This window comes from Zootoca vivipara, chromosome 7, assembly GCF_965207765.1.
Source record: "Zootoca vivipara chromosome 7, rZooViv2.hap1.1, whole genome shotgun sequence".
Classification (NCBI taxonomy): domain Eukaryota; kingdom Metazoa; phylum Chordata; class Lepidosauria; order Squamata; family Lacertidae; genus Zootoca; species Zootoca vivipara.
In genome coordinates this window covers 85,913,914-85,931,855 of record NC_142590.1, presented here as the reverse complement: position 1 = coordinate 85,931,855, position 17,942 = coordinate 85,913,914, and the positions used below count along the sequence as shown (strand labels likewise).

Genomic DNA, 17,942 nt, shown 5'->3' with positions numbered 1-17,942 from the left:
ATCACATTATATTAAACTCATCTTTGCTACCGTTTCAAGCACTATAGGGACCTCAGACATTCCTGTGGGTGGTTTGGGGGTTTTTTTGGTAGTGAAGTTTATAGGTCTAAAATGCCTGCCACATGCACAGTTCTCTTTATAGTTCAGGTATGACACTTCCCAAAAGCTATCCACCACCAAAATTCCTGTCACTGTATTTTTATGTATCCTCACAAAAACAGGCATATCTGTCAAATGCAGTGACATTTGGGCAAGTCAGGATGTTAGGCAAAGGGAGGTTTCCCAGCTTCCTGCCAAGAGTGGCTGAGACAACCCAGTCAGATGGGCAAGGGAACAAATAGTAAAAAGTATTATTATTACTTCAACATGCAAGGATTGCTAATAGAGAAGCAATGCTATGAAGGGCAAGCCAGTTAAGAACAGGGAAAGGGAACCCTTGTTTCTATTGAGAGCCAGTCCCTAGAACAGAGCTTTCCTAACTTTTCATGTTGGTGACATACTTATTAGACATGCATCATTTCGCGACACAATTTTACTAGCAAACTGGAGGTTAAAACTAACCTCTTTCCAGCCCCAGGGGAGTGTGTCACAACAGAGTTTGGAAAGCTCTGTCCTAGAAGATAGAAGACTACACACCAGCTAAAAGTGGACTGGGCTCAGACTGCACCCTGCATAAAATTAGGCTGAAGCCCAGAGGATGCAACACTCCTGAGTGCGAAATTTGGGGACAGATTGCCTTGGAACCTTCAGAATCACACATTCTTCTTACAAGAGAGGGGTTCCCCCCCCCATTCCTACTGCCCCATGTCCTTCATAAAAACATGACTTGAGGGTCAGGATTACCTCACACAATGTAGGAGATGGAGAGGAGAATAAGTAGAAACAGGAAACAACCTTCTAGGAACAAAGGGGACTTCTTACAAAATAACTGGTAGAACCAAGCAATTCCTTAAATAGGTAGGGTTTAAAAGCTCAAAATATTCTGCTGGATACAGATAAGCCCTTGGATGGCTTTATAGCAACTATTGGATATGGGTTGTGACAACAAACTAAAAGTAAAAATTACAAATGTTTCTGCCAAGGTGATGCATTTACCTTACGGGAAACCCCAAGCATAGACCTGCAACTGGATTTGATGCAAGACTATAAATTTAATCAGGTGAACCAAACTTGTTTCCAAGGACAATAAGAAGCTGCCAAAGTGTACTTTAAGGCCACAAAGACAAACATCTGTTTGAAACTGCAGCAAGGGGGCGGGGAGAACCCAGTATACCCAGGATGAATTTGGCAGAGAGGTCCTTTTTACTTGCAGATTCAATACATGAAGTATGCTAGTTATCCTACTTATCTAAAGGTAAGTATCTAGGAGTACCCGTAAGACACAGTTAAGAAACCTAATCTAAACTCATGTCTTCTTCCTCATCCTTCTTGTCTTTTGAGTCTCCTTTTTGATCGGATTTGACGTTGTTTTGCATTGCTTTTGCAAACGCCTCGACATCTGAAAACAAGATACATCAAATGAATAACATGGCAGGCAGGCAATAGGAAAGCAGGCTACTTAATGCGTGGCTCCAAGCGAACAGCACATGGCAAAAGGAAAACAACTACCCAGAACGAAAAGTGTGGAGTAGGTGGACAAAGGAAACATCTGAACATCTGTGTTGGTTTGTAATGGTCTAACCACCCCCCTCCCCATGTTCATTGCAGCTCAGACCTGTCATGTACTCAGCCTACAAAAAATGACATTCCAGTCCATATTCATAATTGGACAAAAAGCACTGCATTAGAAGCACCGCATCACCATCCCACAGCAATGTTTATACTTCGCTGGGTTACAGAGAGCTGAGCCAGAGCTGCAACCTTTTACCCTGATTCTCTGCCTTCAAGAGGGATTCAAAATCAGGACTCTGGTAAAACTGCAACACACAGGACCTCTGACCCAGCAGGAGTTTCAGTGCCTACTGCACAGCCACTGACCAATCTTGGGTTTATTGACAGAAATTAACTCACCTCCTTTGTTTGCTGCATCTACTGCCTCAGCTGGTAGGCCAAATTGGCTCATTAGAGGTCCCAGCTGCCCAGAAGCCAAGGCAGCACTGAACATGCTGAGTGCCTGCAAAGAAAAAAAGCTGTGTCAAATTCCAGAAAGATTCTATAGAGCAAAGGCTGAGCAGGCTTTTTGTTTCCTGCAGAGGGCAGCATTCCTTCAGGTGCTGCACTCTGGTGGCAGGTGGAGCCAGAGATACAGTCATACCTCGGTTAAAGATCGCTGCGGTTTGCGATTGACTGGTTTGCGACCGCCGCGGACCTGGAAGTGCTTACACGGCGCGTGAATGCGCAGAAGCGCTCTGTCGACGCTTTGAGCATGCACAGAAGAGGCACTCCGTTTACGGCTTGCTCGGGGAGCGACCAGCTCCCCGGAACCAATTGAGGTCGTAAACGGAGGTACAACTGTAACAGTATTCTGGATTAACTATTCCAGAATAAAGAGTATGCTGCTTCAGTTTTCAACATAGCTACTTGGAAGATTAGAATGCCCACTCCTCCTATACAGGTGCACTCAGAAGTAGGCCGCACTGGGCTTGACAAGGTTAATTTCAATTATAGTTTTGTGGGGGTTTTTTAAAAGCACAAAAGATCAATACAGCTGCTCTTCTGAAAAGTGGAATTTATTTTCAAATTTAGTATGTTGCCAACACCACACAAAGAGTGGCAGCATAACAAATTGTTCTTAAGACAGCTAAGGACCATACAATCAAGGGGGAAAACAAAATATCACCCCTTCCTATTGTTTAGAAGCAACATAGAATGAGGGAGCAAGCACTTGAAAGCAGGCACCCCCAAACTCGGCCCTCCAGATGTTTTGGGACTACAACTCCCATCATCCCTAGCTAACAGGACCAGTGGTCAGGAATGATGGGAATTGTAGTCCCCAAACATCTGGAGGGCTGAGTTTGGGGGTGCCTGCTCTAAAGCCAGGGATGATGAAGAAAGAACTCTGGTAGTATGAAAGCTCGAGGAGGCATCAAAGGCAGCAGTAAAATGACATCCAAGGCTACATGCAATGCCCAGCTCAGAGATGGCCTTTCTGAGATTTATCACAACAGGCAAACTGAACAGGATTGACACAAGATCTAGAGCTTCTTGCATTCTTGCCAAGCTGTCTTATCTTTTTGGGGGGGGGGATTTCTAGCCAACTTCTTCAATCTTTTAGTTAAAAAACAGCTTTTCCCACTAAGATTACTGCTATCAGCACTGAATTAATTCAACAAGTAATTAGAGATAAACTTGTGGGGTTCAAGCAGAGCAGTGCCATTTCAGCCACTCTAAAGGCAGGTTTATAAATAACAAACCACAAGACTGCATTTAGCAGACACAAACTTTATTTTATTAGTTAGAGGGAAATGTTGTGGCACAGTATCCTGAAACAGGGGGAAAGACAACCCAAATGGCTGACAGACACCGTTGGAAAGGCCGGCCAGCAAATCTGACAGACTACACAAAGTGCAGTGTCTTGGTGTGCGACACTATTGCCCCTGCATTGTACATCCACACAGGGGTTGCCTGGGATACCACTTCCGCCTCTTTGGTTTTCCCATCCTCATTCATCCTTAAAAGAGAAGTCAACTGCTTCATAACTAGACCTTCCTCATCACATAGCTCTCCAAATGATGCAGGGATTTGTCTAAGATTCCTCCTGGTGTGTTTCAGCCAATTCCACCCAGTATAAGTCAATCTTAACTTAAGCCAAGTAGCTGCCTCCAAGTGTATTTTCCAGGTATACCAAAACTTTTACCTGCTGGAACTGTGGAGAGGTCAGTGTGTTCTGGATCTCCTCTGCTGTCTGCGGCAGAGATTCCCCAGAAGGAAGATAAGGCAGCAAGCGCTCTTGAACCTCTGTATTTGCCAGAATGGGTGCCATTATTTCCGGGGTCATGACACTGGACAGGTCAACTGTGAAGAAACAGAGACAGAATGTCTGGGGCAGAAGTACGAAGAATTAGCAAAGCTGCTACAGGAGAACTCTGCGAACCACGGGTGTATTGCAGGCACCACAAAAGTCTAATCACCTGTTGTTAAAGTACAACTGCAAACGGGAACAAGTAAAGGTTTATATTGTAAGGTGCAGTCAAGGACACAGGAAATAGCATAAGCATGGAGATGTGGAAGAAATTATGGAGAAAAGATGCAAAAAAATTTTCTCTGAATACTTAAGAGGGAAATTCTTTTTAAAAGTTATGGTATAATGGCATCTGACTCGTGCAATTATTGCAGCAATAAATAAATCATATTTGAAAATAGGGCAGAGGTGCAAATAGGAGAAAGGAACTTTTTTTCAATATCTGGTAGGCATGCAGCTACACACAAAAATACTGGAAGATTATTAGAATATTAAGAAAAAAGGTTGGAAGATGAAGTTCCTTTAGATCCAGTACTAATATTGCTCAACTATATGTCCCCTATCCTAAAGAAAAACCATTAAGAACTTGCACCCTATTTGATTACAGCTGCTAAGTGGCTAAAAACTAGTAACATTGCTCACTTCCTGGAAAGAATGACTTGGCTATAATGGCTAAAATCTCATCTCACCTTACAGCAAGAATTGCAAGTGAATACGGAAACTTGTTTGGGAAAACTACTTGCCCTTTATACAATATTGTCAACAAAATAATGACCACCTGTGAAAGCAAATTCAATGTTGTTTTGGATTTCTTTTTAGAAGATATACTTGTCAAGTCATATTTTCCTGCAGAATATTATGATAAAAGGTCTTTTTTCCCTGTAACAGTGTTCTGTTGATTATTGTCAACCAAATGATTAACTTTTTTTTGAAAGCCTCAACTGAACAAAATTCTGAGCCTATTTACAATTAAATCTTATATATATAGAGAGAGAATGGTAAACAGATTTTATTTGGGAGCTAGTGTGTTTCAAACACCAAGCATTTAAGATTTTGATCCAGACATACTGTAGTGTTATACCATTTGCTTACCTTCTTCCTCTCACATACACACTGTAAAGGTAAAAGGGGTAAAGGACCCCTGGACAGTTAAGTCCAGCCAAAGGTGACTAGGGAGTTGCGGCGCTTATCTTGCTTTCAGGCCGGGGGAGCTGGCGCTTGTCCAGACAGCTTTCTGGGTCATGTGGACAGCATGACAAGACCACTTCCGGTGCAACGGGACACTGTGACAAGTGCCAGAGCACACGAAAACGCCGTTTACCTTCCTGTCACAGCAGTACCTATTTATCTATTTAGCAGTACCCTCCAGCCACTATTGGATTACAACTCTGAACTTCTCTGACCACTGGGCCATGCTGCCTGGGGTGACGGGAGTTGGAGTCCAATGACAGCCAGAGGGCAACAGGATGCAAATCCTTGCAGTAAACACAGAGGCAAAAAAGACTCTATCATGTTGTTTGTCTTTGTACAGGGGCATGTAATAAACAGCATGTCGCTAATACTGTTTCAGTAGGGAAAGCAGCCAGGAAGAAACAAGGAAGCACAAGGGAGGACGCACCTTTGGGGAGACCTCATTTTTTGTCTGGATTCCCACATCCCCTTTTTACCTTGCTGGCCTCCTGCTCCAGCTGGCACATTCATCGTTGCCAAGATAGTCTGGAGGTCACTCAACTGGATGGGCTGAGTAGGGCTTGCTGCTGTACTGGTCCCATTTCCAGAACTTGGAGCAGGACTGGGACTGGTGGCAGCAGCAGTGGCAGTAGCAGTGGCTGCTGCAGGAGCTGTAGGAGCTGGCGTTACCCGTGTGGAAGAAGTACTGGAAGATGGTGTCACAGCTGCCGATTGGCTGCGAGAGCTAAAAGGCAATTCGTTTAGTTAGCCTCTGCAAGTACAGTTTGAAGTTGGGGATGTTTTCCAAAGCTAAAGAGCAAGTGAGAGAATTGCCATTCCAGAGTACCAGCAGGTCTTCCCCTCCCACAAAAAAAAGCAAGCTCTGAGCTCACTCAACACAACTTAAGTAAGGAGGTGATGAGATGCCTCCTTCCTCAGTTTGAAATACCAAACTTCTAAAATTGCAATTTAAAGATGAGCCCTAGAATTACAGTGGTACCTTGGTTCTCGAACGGCTTAGTTGACGAACAAATTGGCTCCTGAACGCCGCAAACCCGGAAGTAAGTGTTCCAATTTGCAAACATTTTTGGAAGTCGAATGGCCAATGCAGCTTACGCTTGAGTGCAGGAAGCTCCTGCAGCCAACTGGAAGCTGCGCCTTGGTTTTCAAACGGTTTTAGGAGTCAGACAGACTCCTAGAATGAATTAAGTTTGAGAACCAAGGTACCACTGCACTACAAAACCCGAAAAGTTATTGTTTATAACCCTACTGACCCTTTCTGATCTCCCATCTTATCCCATTTCCCTTCGCTAGTTAAACCCCAAAATGAGGTTCCACGTTTCCCACACCTAGGAGAGATTCTCTTTAAATGCTAGACAGATACCACAGGAGCTGCTTCTCCAGAAGTTCGCCACACAGCACTGGCTGTTGGATCTGAAACATTGCAGCGATATGTAATAAAAACAGAAACCTATGAGAAATGTCCCCACTAAAATATTGCACAATTTAAACAGAGCCTCAGGTATTATTAAAGCAATCTGTTTCTTTGAAAAGGACAGTTATAAGTCAAGAGCCTCTTACCTGGAAGAAGAGCTGTTAGTTGGGGGGCCCCCACTTCCCAACAGACTAGCCAGACCAGGACCCGTCAGAGCACCGAGCCCACCTTCCATAAAGGAAAAAGACAGCATGTGTGTTAGAGACTTCTTTTAATAAATAGAAAGTAGGTTTTAAAATGTTGTACTGTGTAGACTTCTTGTTCAAAATAACCAAAATAACTTTCCAGTTTTCCCCACCCAGAAACACAGATGTACAAGCTCATGTCGGAAGACTAGATGCTTTTTTACACAAATTCAGCACAGAGCCAAAGGACTTCATTGGTCCATTTGAAGGCTCTCACTGATCAATGGTCCACCCAGACTCAGAACGCCTAAAACTGGGAAGGAATAGGAGACTTCTTTTTGCCATCATGCCAGCCTTTTCTTCATCTTAAGTGGTTTTTGTCCACTTTAGAGTATGCAAACTTAAGCAAAAACACACCCTCAAAGGATTTATCTGTCTAGTTCTATGCCAAGTTTTGTCTGATAGTCCACTTTGATACTTGAAGCATTAATTCTGAGTCTCAGTTTGTCATTTCTAAGCCAAACATCCTCAAGGGTAGAACAGCTGCCAAAGAACGAAGTTTGTGCTTCTTGAAATTGAATTGAAACACTTTATTGTCACTTGTACAACTTGCATACAGTGAGATTACAAGAGCACCCCCCACTCAGCTTTCTTAAGTCTTAATTCCCCTCGTTTACTGACGCACACACACACAAAACACGGAAGTCAGTTGCCCTGTTGTTATCTTTTCATTCAGCAGCCCAACAGTCCACAGATAGAAGCTGTTCTTTACCCTGTTGGTGTGACTAATCATGCTTCTATATCTTCTGCCCGAGGGCAGCAGATCAAGAAAGTGCTAGCCAGGGTGTGAATCATCCCTAAGAATTTTCCTCACTCTCCTGAGGCAACGTTATTCCGCGATGTCATCCAGCGGAAGAGACAGCCCATAATATCTTGTGCTGCATTCACCACTCTCTGTAGGCACTTCCTATCCGTTGATGTCAAACCAGCATACCACACCGTGATGCAGTATGAAAGGACACTTTCTATTGTGGACCAGTAGAAGGAGATAATCAAATGTTGATTGACATTGTTCTTTCGCAATACTCTGAGGAAATGGAGTCTCTGTTGGGCTTTCTTCACCTGGGTTGTATTGATTTTCCAAGTAATGTCTTCACTGAGATAAACTCCTAGGAATTTAAAGGAAGAGACTCTCTCCACACAGCCCTCCCCGATGTACAGTGGGGCTAGTTCTCTCTTCCTCTGAAAGTCCAACACCATCTCCTTTGTCTTGCTGATATTAAGGTGCAAGTTGTTCACCATGTAGATTTTTTTTGGACCTCCCCTCTATACACTGATTCATCTCCACCTGTTATTAAACCCATTATGGTGGTGTCATCTGCAAACTTAATAATTGCAGTAAACGGGTCAGATGATGCTTTGTGTTAATAGCACAAGATGCTAGGAAACCTGTCTTTCTACATTCTCTGAAAATTGCCTCCTGGTGGAATCATTCTATTCTGGACCACTTGATGGCATCAAACAGTGAGGATGCATAGCGGCTGCATGATCAGTCGCTGAAGGATTCACCTATGCCATTAAGCAGCAGGTTTACCATCACACACACAGGGGAATCTTACAAAGCGTGCACTTTTAACGTTCTGACAACACTGTATCCATGTTGCACAGGCATTTAATGAAAGAATAGAGGAAAGAATGGGTCAGCTCATGTTACTTGGTACTACTTTCTGTCCAATGATATTTGATTCATTCATCTTCATCTGAAGATGTGTGCATGCACACGAAAGCTCATACCTATGGCAAACTTAGTTGGTCTCTAAGGTGCTACTGGAAGGATTTTTTTTATTTTGTTTTTACTGCATCAGACCAACACGGCTACCTACCTGTAACTTGATTTATTATGAACACTTTGTTTAAGAACCAAGCATATTACCTGCAGGGAGCATTAGGAAGAGATTAACCCAGACAAACACAATTTTAGCATGAATGTACAAAAGAACTTACCAAGTCCTCCTAAGCCTGTTGGTCCAATCAACTGCATGAGCTGGTTATGGCTCATGTTTCCCAGAAGACTTTGCAAGCCACCTTCACCTAAACAGAGATTGTATTATATTCACAGATTTTTACAGCTCTCCATCTAAACGAAAGGCAATTTAAAATGGCAACAGGTTTTAAGAGGAAAATATCACTGTTTTGCTTCTAATATAAAATAAACAACACAGGTGAACCCTGGAGAATATCAAGCATATCCACACATCTCATGTTTCCTAAACATCCGTGTTTCCTAAACTTTTCAAAGTTATATTTGAAATTGTTATGTTTGCCTTATGGTTTTATTTTTTAATACTATTTTATTGTTCTTTATTAATTAAACATCCAATTAAAGTTGGTCTTGCAATTAAGGTGTTCCAATGAAGGATCAAACAAACAAACAAACCACCTAAGTATCAGAACTGGCTCTTAATACTAAAGAACACACAGAAAAGGACTCATGGAAAAGGTCTATACCTCCAAGGGCAGACAACTCATGGCCTCCACTTCCACTACCACCCAGAGCTCCAGGCATTGGTGGGTTGTTGAGATACTCATTCACCTTACGGCAGTGCTCCTCATCTTTCTCAGTCTTGGGCTCCTGCCGGGAGAAGAAGAAAAAAGCATTCTTGCACTCCATGACAGATGTCTAATCCACAGCTTCAATGTGACGCAGCAACAACTAGCATCACTTATTCCTCGTTTCCCCTTCATTTGCTAACATCCACAAACCTGCATCCAGAAGAAGAGCCGCTTGGATCCAGCTTTGAATTTCAACACATAAACGCGGCCCGTAGTGCACTGAGGCACCCTCTTAAATTCACAGTCATCAGGAAAAATAATCAAGTCCTGGAATGGAAGAAGATGACAACAAATATTCCTTACTTTCCAAACAAAACTATCCAAATGGATTACAATAAGCAAGAAATCACTAACCACTTTCTCAGTCAGGCTGCAGTTGAAAGTCCCTCCCACGACAAGCTTTGCAAACTATGGGGAGTTACATAGATGCACGTTATGCCTGCCTCTAGGGAACATGTGTATCTTTTTCTTACAAGACACACAAATTCCACACACATTTGAGATACATGCATCTTGTCAGGTGGCCAGGGAAGAAAGAAACCTATTTCCTCAAACCACAGACCTCAATTTAGTACATAAATGTCTAGTAACACTCTCTTACATACATTGATTTAAAACACAAAGCAGCATTAAATCAATGCACACACCTTTAGGTTGCAGCATTCTACTTACATCCTCCACATTCCCTGAAGTCCTGTCTTTCCAACAGAAGTGAATGAGGGAATCATCCGTTTGCTGGATATATACGAGACCTTTCCTCTTGTCTGGTGTAACAGTGCTGCCTTTCAAAGACATCTTTCCCGCACGGAACTCTACCAAGTATTTACTAGATGAGCCCCGGGAGCCTGGCACCAGGCTTGGAAATAAAGCACCAGAAGACATCCTGGAAAGAGACAATATTTCATAATAAGCACGTTTTTTCTTTCAAATATACAAGTGTTCTACCAGTGCCCGAATCCAGAGTTATGGTCAAGAAGGGCAATGGGTTTCAGGAATTCAGTGTTTTAAAGGTAACTTAAAGAGCACCAATCTGACAGCCTAAATGGGCAAGGCCAAGCCAGAACTCCTGTACACCCTGAACAAGCAGACTCCCTGGGTGTGTTGAACCAATCACAGTATCCTTTCCATTTACAGGCAGGGGTGGACAATGTTTGTACAGGAGCAACAGTCCAAGCAGCTCAGCAGTAATGATCATCTTCATTCAAGTCCTGCAGATAATTCTTCCTCTCTTTGTGCTTTGCAAACTGAAAAACAGCCTCTTCACTTAGATCTCTACTACCAACCCTCCAACCTTCCTCTGATCTTTGATAAGCACTTGACAGGGTTTGGGTCAGAATAGCATCAAGGATCAAAAGCCGTCTGGTTATGATGGGAAGAAGCAATGATTGAAGGGAGTTTCCAGAGTCAGAATGGTTTGAGATATATTTATGCAGAATCTGAAAACAGAAGAATGAGAAAACCATTACTATAGTGCACCAACAGAAAAAGTAGCACCACCTTAAAGAATAGATACATAGAACTATGTATCTATTCTATCACTAGATCCCTGAAAATACAAGCAACTTGGGGAGCAAAAGCAAAGCTAAGAACTTGGACCACTCTCAGAACAGTTTAGAGGCTCACTTACATCAGACCTGATGGGAAAACGGGGCTATTTTGAGGATAGATCAGCAGACTTTTGCTTGTACTTTTTAAAAGAGTGTAAACTACTTTTCCAAAGCAGAGAGTATAAAAAGCATTTTAAAAAAACAACAATTAGAATGCACTTCAGTGAATAACACTAGCAGTTTAATAGCTAAATCATAATATGGGTCATCTAGGGTCAGTCACTGTCTGTCAGCCTAACCTACCTCAAAGGGCTGTTGTGAGGATAAAATGAGGAGGAAGAAAACCATGTATGCTACCTTGCGCTCCTTGGAGGAAAGGTGGCATATAAAATGTAACAATGCAAATAAGTCAAAAGTCCAACAAACTAAGGAATGTTATTGAAAGTGGATTCCTTAGAGAATTAGCAATCAGCTAATTGGGCCAAACAGTTACTGAAGCAATACTCACCAATGACACACTACTCCTGTGCTCAGAGCGCCAAGAAGTCCTGTAGTCCTCTAGCACCATTTTCCTCTCCAAACCAGGAAAAGCATCATTGCCTGGCTGTGGCTTTTCTTCAAGTCAGACTTCTGATCATTCTTATAAAGAGCTTGAGTCTCTAGGGAGTGTACAGCAGCTAAAGAATTCTGGTGAAATGAATCAGATTGTACCCAAGAGGCAAACCCCTCTTGCATTCAGGTGTTAGTTTCCTGACAAAGCTTCTTCAGCTCTCAACTTACTGCTACAGGATCTCTCAAGTGAAATAGATTTTTTGCTGGCTATTGCTAACTTTTCAAATCCATTCTTCTTCAAAAAAAAGCCAAGACGTCCCAGGTCAGCTTAGGGCCCCACAGGCCATGCCACAAGGCATTTATGACAGCAGCACTTTCCAGTGTATCAAGTGACCCCTGAGCAACAAGTGATGCAAGACAACACAAGCATCATGAAAGAAATTTGAGCAGTTATAAAGACTCTGTCGTCAACATAGCTGGAGAAAGAAACCTATAAGAGGTCAAACACAACCCTGGACAAAGAAGCATAGTCTTCTGGTGGGGGGGGGGGAGAAGGAGTGTGTGTGTTACAGTCCATAGCATCTCAAAATCAGGAATTGTTTAGCCATTCCATACGCAGTCACGAAATTAAAAGACGCCTGCTTCTTGGGAGAAAAGCAATGACAAACCTAGACAGCATCTTAAAAAGCAGAGACATCACCTTGCCGACAAAGGTCCGTATAGTTAAAGCTATGGTTTTCCCAGTAGTGATGTATGGAAGTGAGAGCTGGACCATAAAGAAGGCTGATCGCCGAAGAATTGATGCTTTTGAATTATGGTGCTGGAGGAGACTCTTGAGAGTCCCATGGACTGCAAGAAGATCAAACCTATCCATTCTTAAGGAAATCAGCCCTGAGTGCTCCCTGGAAGGACAGATCGTGAAGCTGAGGCTCCAATACTTTGGCCACCTCATGAGAAGAGAAGAATCCTTGGAAAAGACCCTGATGTTGGGAAAGATTGAGGGCACTAGGAGAAGGGGACGACAGAGGACAAGATGGTTGGACAGTGTTCTCGAAGCTACGAACATGAGTTTGACCAAACTGCGGGAGGCAGTGCAAGACAGGAGTGCCTGGCGTGCTATGGTCCATGGGGTCACGAAGAGTCGGACACGACTAAACGACTAAACAACAACAACAACCAGACACCAAACTACAGAGACACAAAACAAGGGAAAAAAATCAAGATTGGGAGAAACAAAACTGTGGCTTGCTTGCTCGGCAATGACCCATTTCATAATTTGTTGAACAAATCATGGTTACAAACACAGCCACCGTAGGTACCTCTGCCTCGCCTCGTCAATGAGGGGAAATAAGTTGCCAACCGGGTCTTGGAGTAGGAAAACCATTTTACAGTGGTACCTCTGGATATGTACTTGATCCGATCCAGGGTGTGTTCACACCCTTAAAAGTATGTATCCAGAGCGGCACTTCTGCGCATGCAGCGGAACCCGGAAGTAAACACTTCCGGGTCAGCCGCACTCTTATCCTGAAAGTACGCAACCCGCAGCGTACGCAACCCAAGGTATGACTGTATTAATTCTACTGACACAAAGCAGACTGAATGCTAGTGCTCTTTAGAGCATTAAGTCACCATGCATTCTGAAATAAACACTATACCAGTGGTTCTCAAACTTATTTCTCTGGACCACACTTTCAGAATAAAAAATTGCTTGTGCCACACTGATTTTTTAATTGGTAAGAAATATATTGGAAAACACAACTAGGATTGTCCTCAGCATCACTTGGTGCTCTTGCTCTCATTTTGAAAATATATCTATCCATATTCTGCAAACAAATTGTTTTGATACTATACTACACTGAAATGTTTAAATGTTTATTATACTGTCCTTGAATCTTCCTGCCACACTTGCCATCCTCTCTTGCCACACCCTTTGAGAATTACTGCTCTACCCAAGAACTATAATGTTTGTCAGTGACTAAAGGCACCTGTTATCACTCTAATTTCCTTGCATAATTGCAAAGCATAAGAACAATGTAATATTTCCACCACCCTCATATTTTTGAAGCTCACATGGCTGATTCCTAGCCAAGCAGCATGAATAAGCTACCAGATTTTGGAATCCCAATTACCACATCACCTGTCGGGAAGCTGTTGGGACTATAATCCCTAACATCTCTGGCCAAGATGGCTAATGCTGATGAGAGTTCAAGTCTAACAACTAGAGGACAACAGTTTCCCACCTCTGAACAAACAACATACTGTACTAAATATTTGGAACATGTCCAAATATTTGTGAACGGCTAACTAGAAGAACTACTATACAGATGAATCTCGGAAAACTAGAATACCATCGAAAAGTGCATTTATTTCAGTAATGCAACATATTATTATTTATTTTTCTTTTAATTTTTACAAATGCTTTCTTTTGGAAATTCCACAGTAATAAAACAAATAGTTACAATAATACAAAAATAAACACCGCTATTACATTTCATTAATTACATTCCATTTATAATTGATCCGCCTAATAACAAATAATTACAACAAATAAAGGCTTGACATATCTTGCTTTGCAAGTCATGCATCTATCTCATATATTGGTTTCACCTTTTAAGTTTCATTACTGAAATAAATGCCCTTTTTGACGATATTCTAATTTTCCGAGTTTCACCTGTAGGTCTACCAGTTCATATAATACACAGCCTTGCAAACTTCCAAGTTTGGGAAATGGACACAGTGAGAAGCAACTGTTAAAATATAAAGCACGGCGTCTGTAAACTTAGAGAACAGCACCATATTATAGGATATCGATTGTGGGGCCATGCTATTTGAGGATTGGGGTCACAAGGCAAACTGAAGGGATGGCAACCCTTGATATTTGTAGATCTTATTCAAACACCAGTTTAGCCATTGATGTTGTTCAGCCTGAGTATTGGTTATGCTGAAGTTTATCACACCATGGAATGTACACTCGCATCTAGGCCTGGCCAAGTCACTCTCCCCCCCCCTTCTAAAAATGGTACGCTGGAGGACAAACAGCAAGCAAAGTAATGGGTTACAATTTGCAAAATGAAATGCTTTGCCAATTAAACACTCAGCAATGGGGTGGGGAAGTGAGTTTGCCCAGCGGGCCAGATCTTTAATTCCCCTAGACACCCTCCTCCTCACCTTGCAGGCCAAATATGACAGGCACAATTGTATTAGGGGGTGGGGAGAAGAGCCCCTAAAGGTGGGAACACCTAAAAACGCCTCAGTGCCGACTAAGTGTGCGCTCATGAAATAGGAACGTATTCTATTATCCCCCCCCCATCCCCGTTTCCCCTATGGTATTATGTACTGTGCATTTTTCTTTGCTGCAAGCTGCTTGCAGACCTTCGGGTAGCAAGGAAGTAATAAGGCTAATTAATAATAAAACGAATAACAACACCAGAAACCCAACTGTCCTCGTCTTCTTGGGGAGTGCGTGGAATGGACGACCAGGAAAAACGGGAGGAAAGCAGGGACAGAGTGACATACCCCAGAAACGGGCAGTGAAAGAATTGTAGAGTGGAAAGGGGCACCCGCACACGCCGAGGGTCATCTAGCCCTACCCACTGCACAGCGGAAACATCCTGGCACTCTTTTAACCTGCGGCGTTTGGCTGCTGTTCCCCACTTAACTTAGTAAAAATTATAAACCGTATGCCTTGGAAGGTAGGCCGGGGGGGGGGGTTGTAGGTTAAGGCTCCTCCTCCTCCTCCCCACGTGCGAATGGGGTCCCTCGTCTGTTCCACCCCTCCCCCCTCCATTTTCCTCAGGGACTTTTTGAAGTTGGGACAAGCGATGGGGCGAATCTTCCCCTTTACCCACCGCCTCCCCCACCTCCGTCAATTCAAGGGCGCCTCTCTCTCGGCCTCACACGCGAGGCCCCCCCCGTTCGCCCCTCCCCCACCATTGCCGAATTAGCACCTCCCCCAGGTGGTTGCGACCTCCAGGCCTCCTCACACACAACCAGCCCGCCGTACGCGAATCCCCACCCCGCGGAATTTACCTGCCGCCTCAGCTCGCCCCACTGTCACCCCACTGTGTTCGCTCTCCCCCTCAGACGCTACCGCACTTCCGGCCGGCTGAGGGAGGCGGAGGGGGGGTAGCCTTTTGCTCGTCACGCCGGAAGCCCGCCCTCTCTTCTCTTCCTCCCCTCCACCGCCATCTCCCATTGGCTGGGAGGCTGGCTCCTCCCGCGCCGCGCCCGCACTGGCCGGAAAAGCCTGCCACTCGGAAGGAACGCCACTCGCCAACAAGCCCCCGTCGTGCACCGCGGCCTCCCCGCCTCCCGGCTATTGTGCTGTGTCATGTCGGCCGCGCGCGGGAGCGGGGGAGGGCGCGGCCTCTAGCGGCGCGCGTTGGGACTGCATGGGGATTGCGCCGTTTTGGGGGAGCTGAGGAAGAGCTTTGTGGAGCCCGAAGCTTGCGCAGTGCTGGGTTGGGTGCGATAAAGGGGCCGAGAGGCAGCCAGATGCCTCCACAGCCTCCTCAGACTATATTAGAGAGGGCAAAATTATAATTATTTTTAAAATTGACTTTCTCTAGGGTTCGCTTTGGGGTGTTTTATATATGGGGAGTTCCAGTGTACCTGAAGAAGTATGCATGCACACGAAAGCACACACCAATGACAAACTTAGTTGGTCTTTAAGGTGCTACTGGAAGGAATTTTTTTATATATGGGGAGCGATTCGTAAATCGAATATTCATTGCACCTGATGCAGCAGCTCCCCTAGGAAGAAAGGTTGCAGCGCTTGGGATTAAAAATTGCAGAAAAGGCCAGCGACAGGCGGCATCACTTAGTATAAAATTATGTGTGGGATGCAGAAAGCGGATAAAGGTTTTCTTCTCACATAACGCTAGAACTCGTGAGCATCCAATGAAGCTGAATGCTGGAAGGTTTAGCACAGATGAAACAAATTGTTTCAAGCAGAAAGTTGTTTAATCTGTGGAACTCTCTGCCGCAGGAGGCAGTGGTGGCCACTGACTTGGGTGACTTTAAAAGAGGGTTTGACAAATCCATGGAGGATAAGTCTATCAGTGGCTGTTAGCCATGACTGCTATTGCTCACAATGGTTCTGAATACCAGTTGCTGGAAACCAGAGGAGGCGAAAGAGCTGTTGTGCTCAGGTTCTGCTCTCTGGTTTCCCACAGGGATCTGGCTGGCGACTGTGAGAACGGGATGCTGAAATAGATTGGCCATTGCCCTAGGAATGCAGAGTAATTTATTCTCCCTCCCTCCCTTTTTCTGTTCACAACAGAGCCATGGTGTGGCATAGGACTGGGCAATATCTGGTTCTCAACTGCTAGTTGAGAGCCAGTGTGGTGTAGTGGTTAAGAACGGTAGACTCGTAATCTGGGGAACCGGGTTCGTGTCTCCGCTCCTCCACATGTGGCTGCTGGGTGACCTTGGGCTAGTCACACTTCTCTGAAGTCTCTCAGCCCCACTCACCTCTCAGAGTGTTTGTTGTGGGGGAGGAAGGGAAAGGAGAATGTTAGCCGCTTTGAGACTCCTTCGGGTAGTGATAAAGCGGGATATCACATCCAAACTCCTCTTCTTCTCTTCTAAACATTGCAATATACTGATACATCACAATGTCTGAAATAAGGATGGAGCTATGCAGAGGCATTGCCTGGCTTCATGGTTTTTCCCACATTGTGATTTTTGTGTCACACACACACACACACACACACACACACATCATGATTTGCAATATACTGGCAGGTCAAAAATTATGAAACCGTTCTCACGGTTTTGGTCAGTATATCAATATATCGTCCAGCCTTGACTGTAGTGTAAACCTTTCTGAAAACAAAGTCAGAGGTGTGAGGGCTGGTTGCTGGATAAGGAAAGAGTTCAGTCTGCACAAGCTGAGAGACACTCCCTTCAGTTGGCATGTAGGTTGAGAGAAGTTCTATGTTAATATATTAGTGGTACCTTGGTTCCCAAACAGCTTAGTTGTCAAACAAATCGGCTCCTGAACGCCACAAACCTGGAAATGTTCTGGTTTGTGAATGTTGTTCAGAAGCTGAACGTCCGACGCGGCTTCCGCTTGAGTCCAGGAAGCAGCTGTAGACAATTGGAAGTCGTGCCTTGGTTTTCAAACAGTTTCAGGAGTTTAATGTGCTCCTGGAACGAATTAAGTTCGAGAACCAAGGTACCACTGTACCTGGAAACTTCATAGCTTAACTTCCAACTGCCTCTAACATTATTCTGGGATCCATCCTGCAGTTGATCATTTAAACTTCAGTGGAATCTGTAAAATTTATATCCATCCTACTATGGATGTTCTGGAATTGAATTATCGGGGCATTTAGCAAACTGGTATTGAAATTACAGTCCTTACTAATTTCAACCTTAATACCCTTTTCAGTTTCACAGGTGCTCTCACACTGGGCTCAGAAAAGATGATAAGCAACCAAAACAGTTGAAACCCCATCAATTTAATAATAAGAAAATAAATTTTAAAATTCTAAAACAGAGCAGTATTAAAAATAAAAATCGTAATAACAACCTAA

General features: G+C 43.8%; 1 protein-coding gene across 2 annotated transcripts; it reads right to left on the bottom strand.

Moving 5' to 3' along the window:
• Positions 1 to 1,131: 1,131 nt before the first annotated feature.
• On the bottom strand, positions 1,132 to 15,502 carry ADRM1 (ADRM1 26S proteasome ubiquitin receptor). Of its 2 annotated transcripts, XM_088674718.1 has the most exons (11): positions 15,433 to 15,502; positions 11,360 to 11,538; positions 9,977 to 10,740; positions 9,455 to 9,571; positions 9,200 to 9,323; positions 8,696 to 8,782; positions 6,653 to 6,734; positions 5,569 to 5,816; positions 3,797 to 3,954; positions 2,011 to 2,113; positions 1,132 to 1,498 (listed from the first exon to the last, which is right to left on the bottom strand). In XM_088674718.1, exons 3-11 carry the CDS (start codon positions 10,184 to 10,186, stop codon positions 1,395 to 1,397), a joined length of 1,233 nt encoding a protein of 410 aa, XP_088530844.1. In that variant the 5' UTR covers positions 10,187 to 10,740; positions 11,360 to 11,538; positions 15,433 to 15,502; the 3' UTR covers positions 1,132 to 1,394. The 2 variants fall into 2 exon arrangements, with proteins under 2 accessions (XP_088530844.1, XP_034978687.3); XM_035122796.3 differs by lacking the exon at positions 11,360 to 11,538 and having other exon boundaries at positions 9,977 to 10,187.
• Between the last annotated feature and the right edge of the window lie 2,440 nt (positions 15,503 to 17,942).

Bases quoted from the DNA above. Each gene is read 5' to 3' on its own strand.
- ADRM1 (XM_088674718.1), bottom strand. From the start codon at position 10,186: ATGTCTTCTGGTGCTTTATTTCCAAGCCTGGTGCCAGGCTCCCGGGGC. The intron at 9,324-9,454 runs GTTTGTGGATGT...TTCTCCCGGCAG, and splicing joins GGCTCTTCTTCTGGATGCAG to GAGCCCAAGACTGAGAAAGA. The intron at 5,817-6,652 runs GTAAGAGGCTCT...ATTGCCTTTTAG, and splicing joins ACTAACAGCTCTTCTTCCAG to CTCTCGCAGCCAATCGGCAG.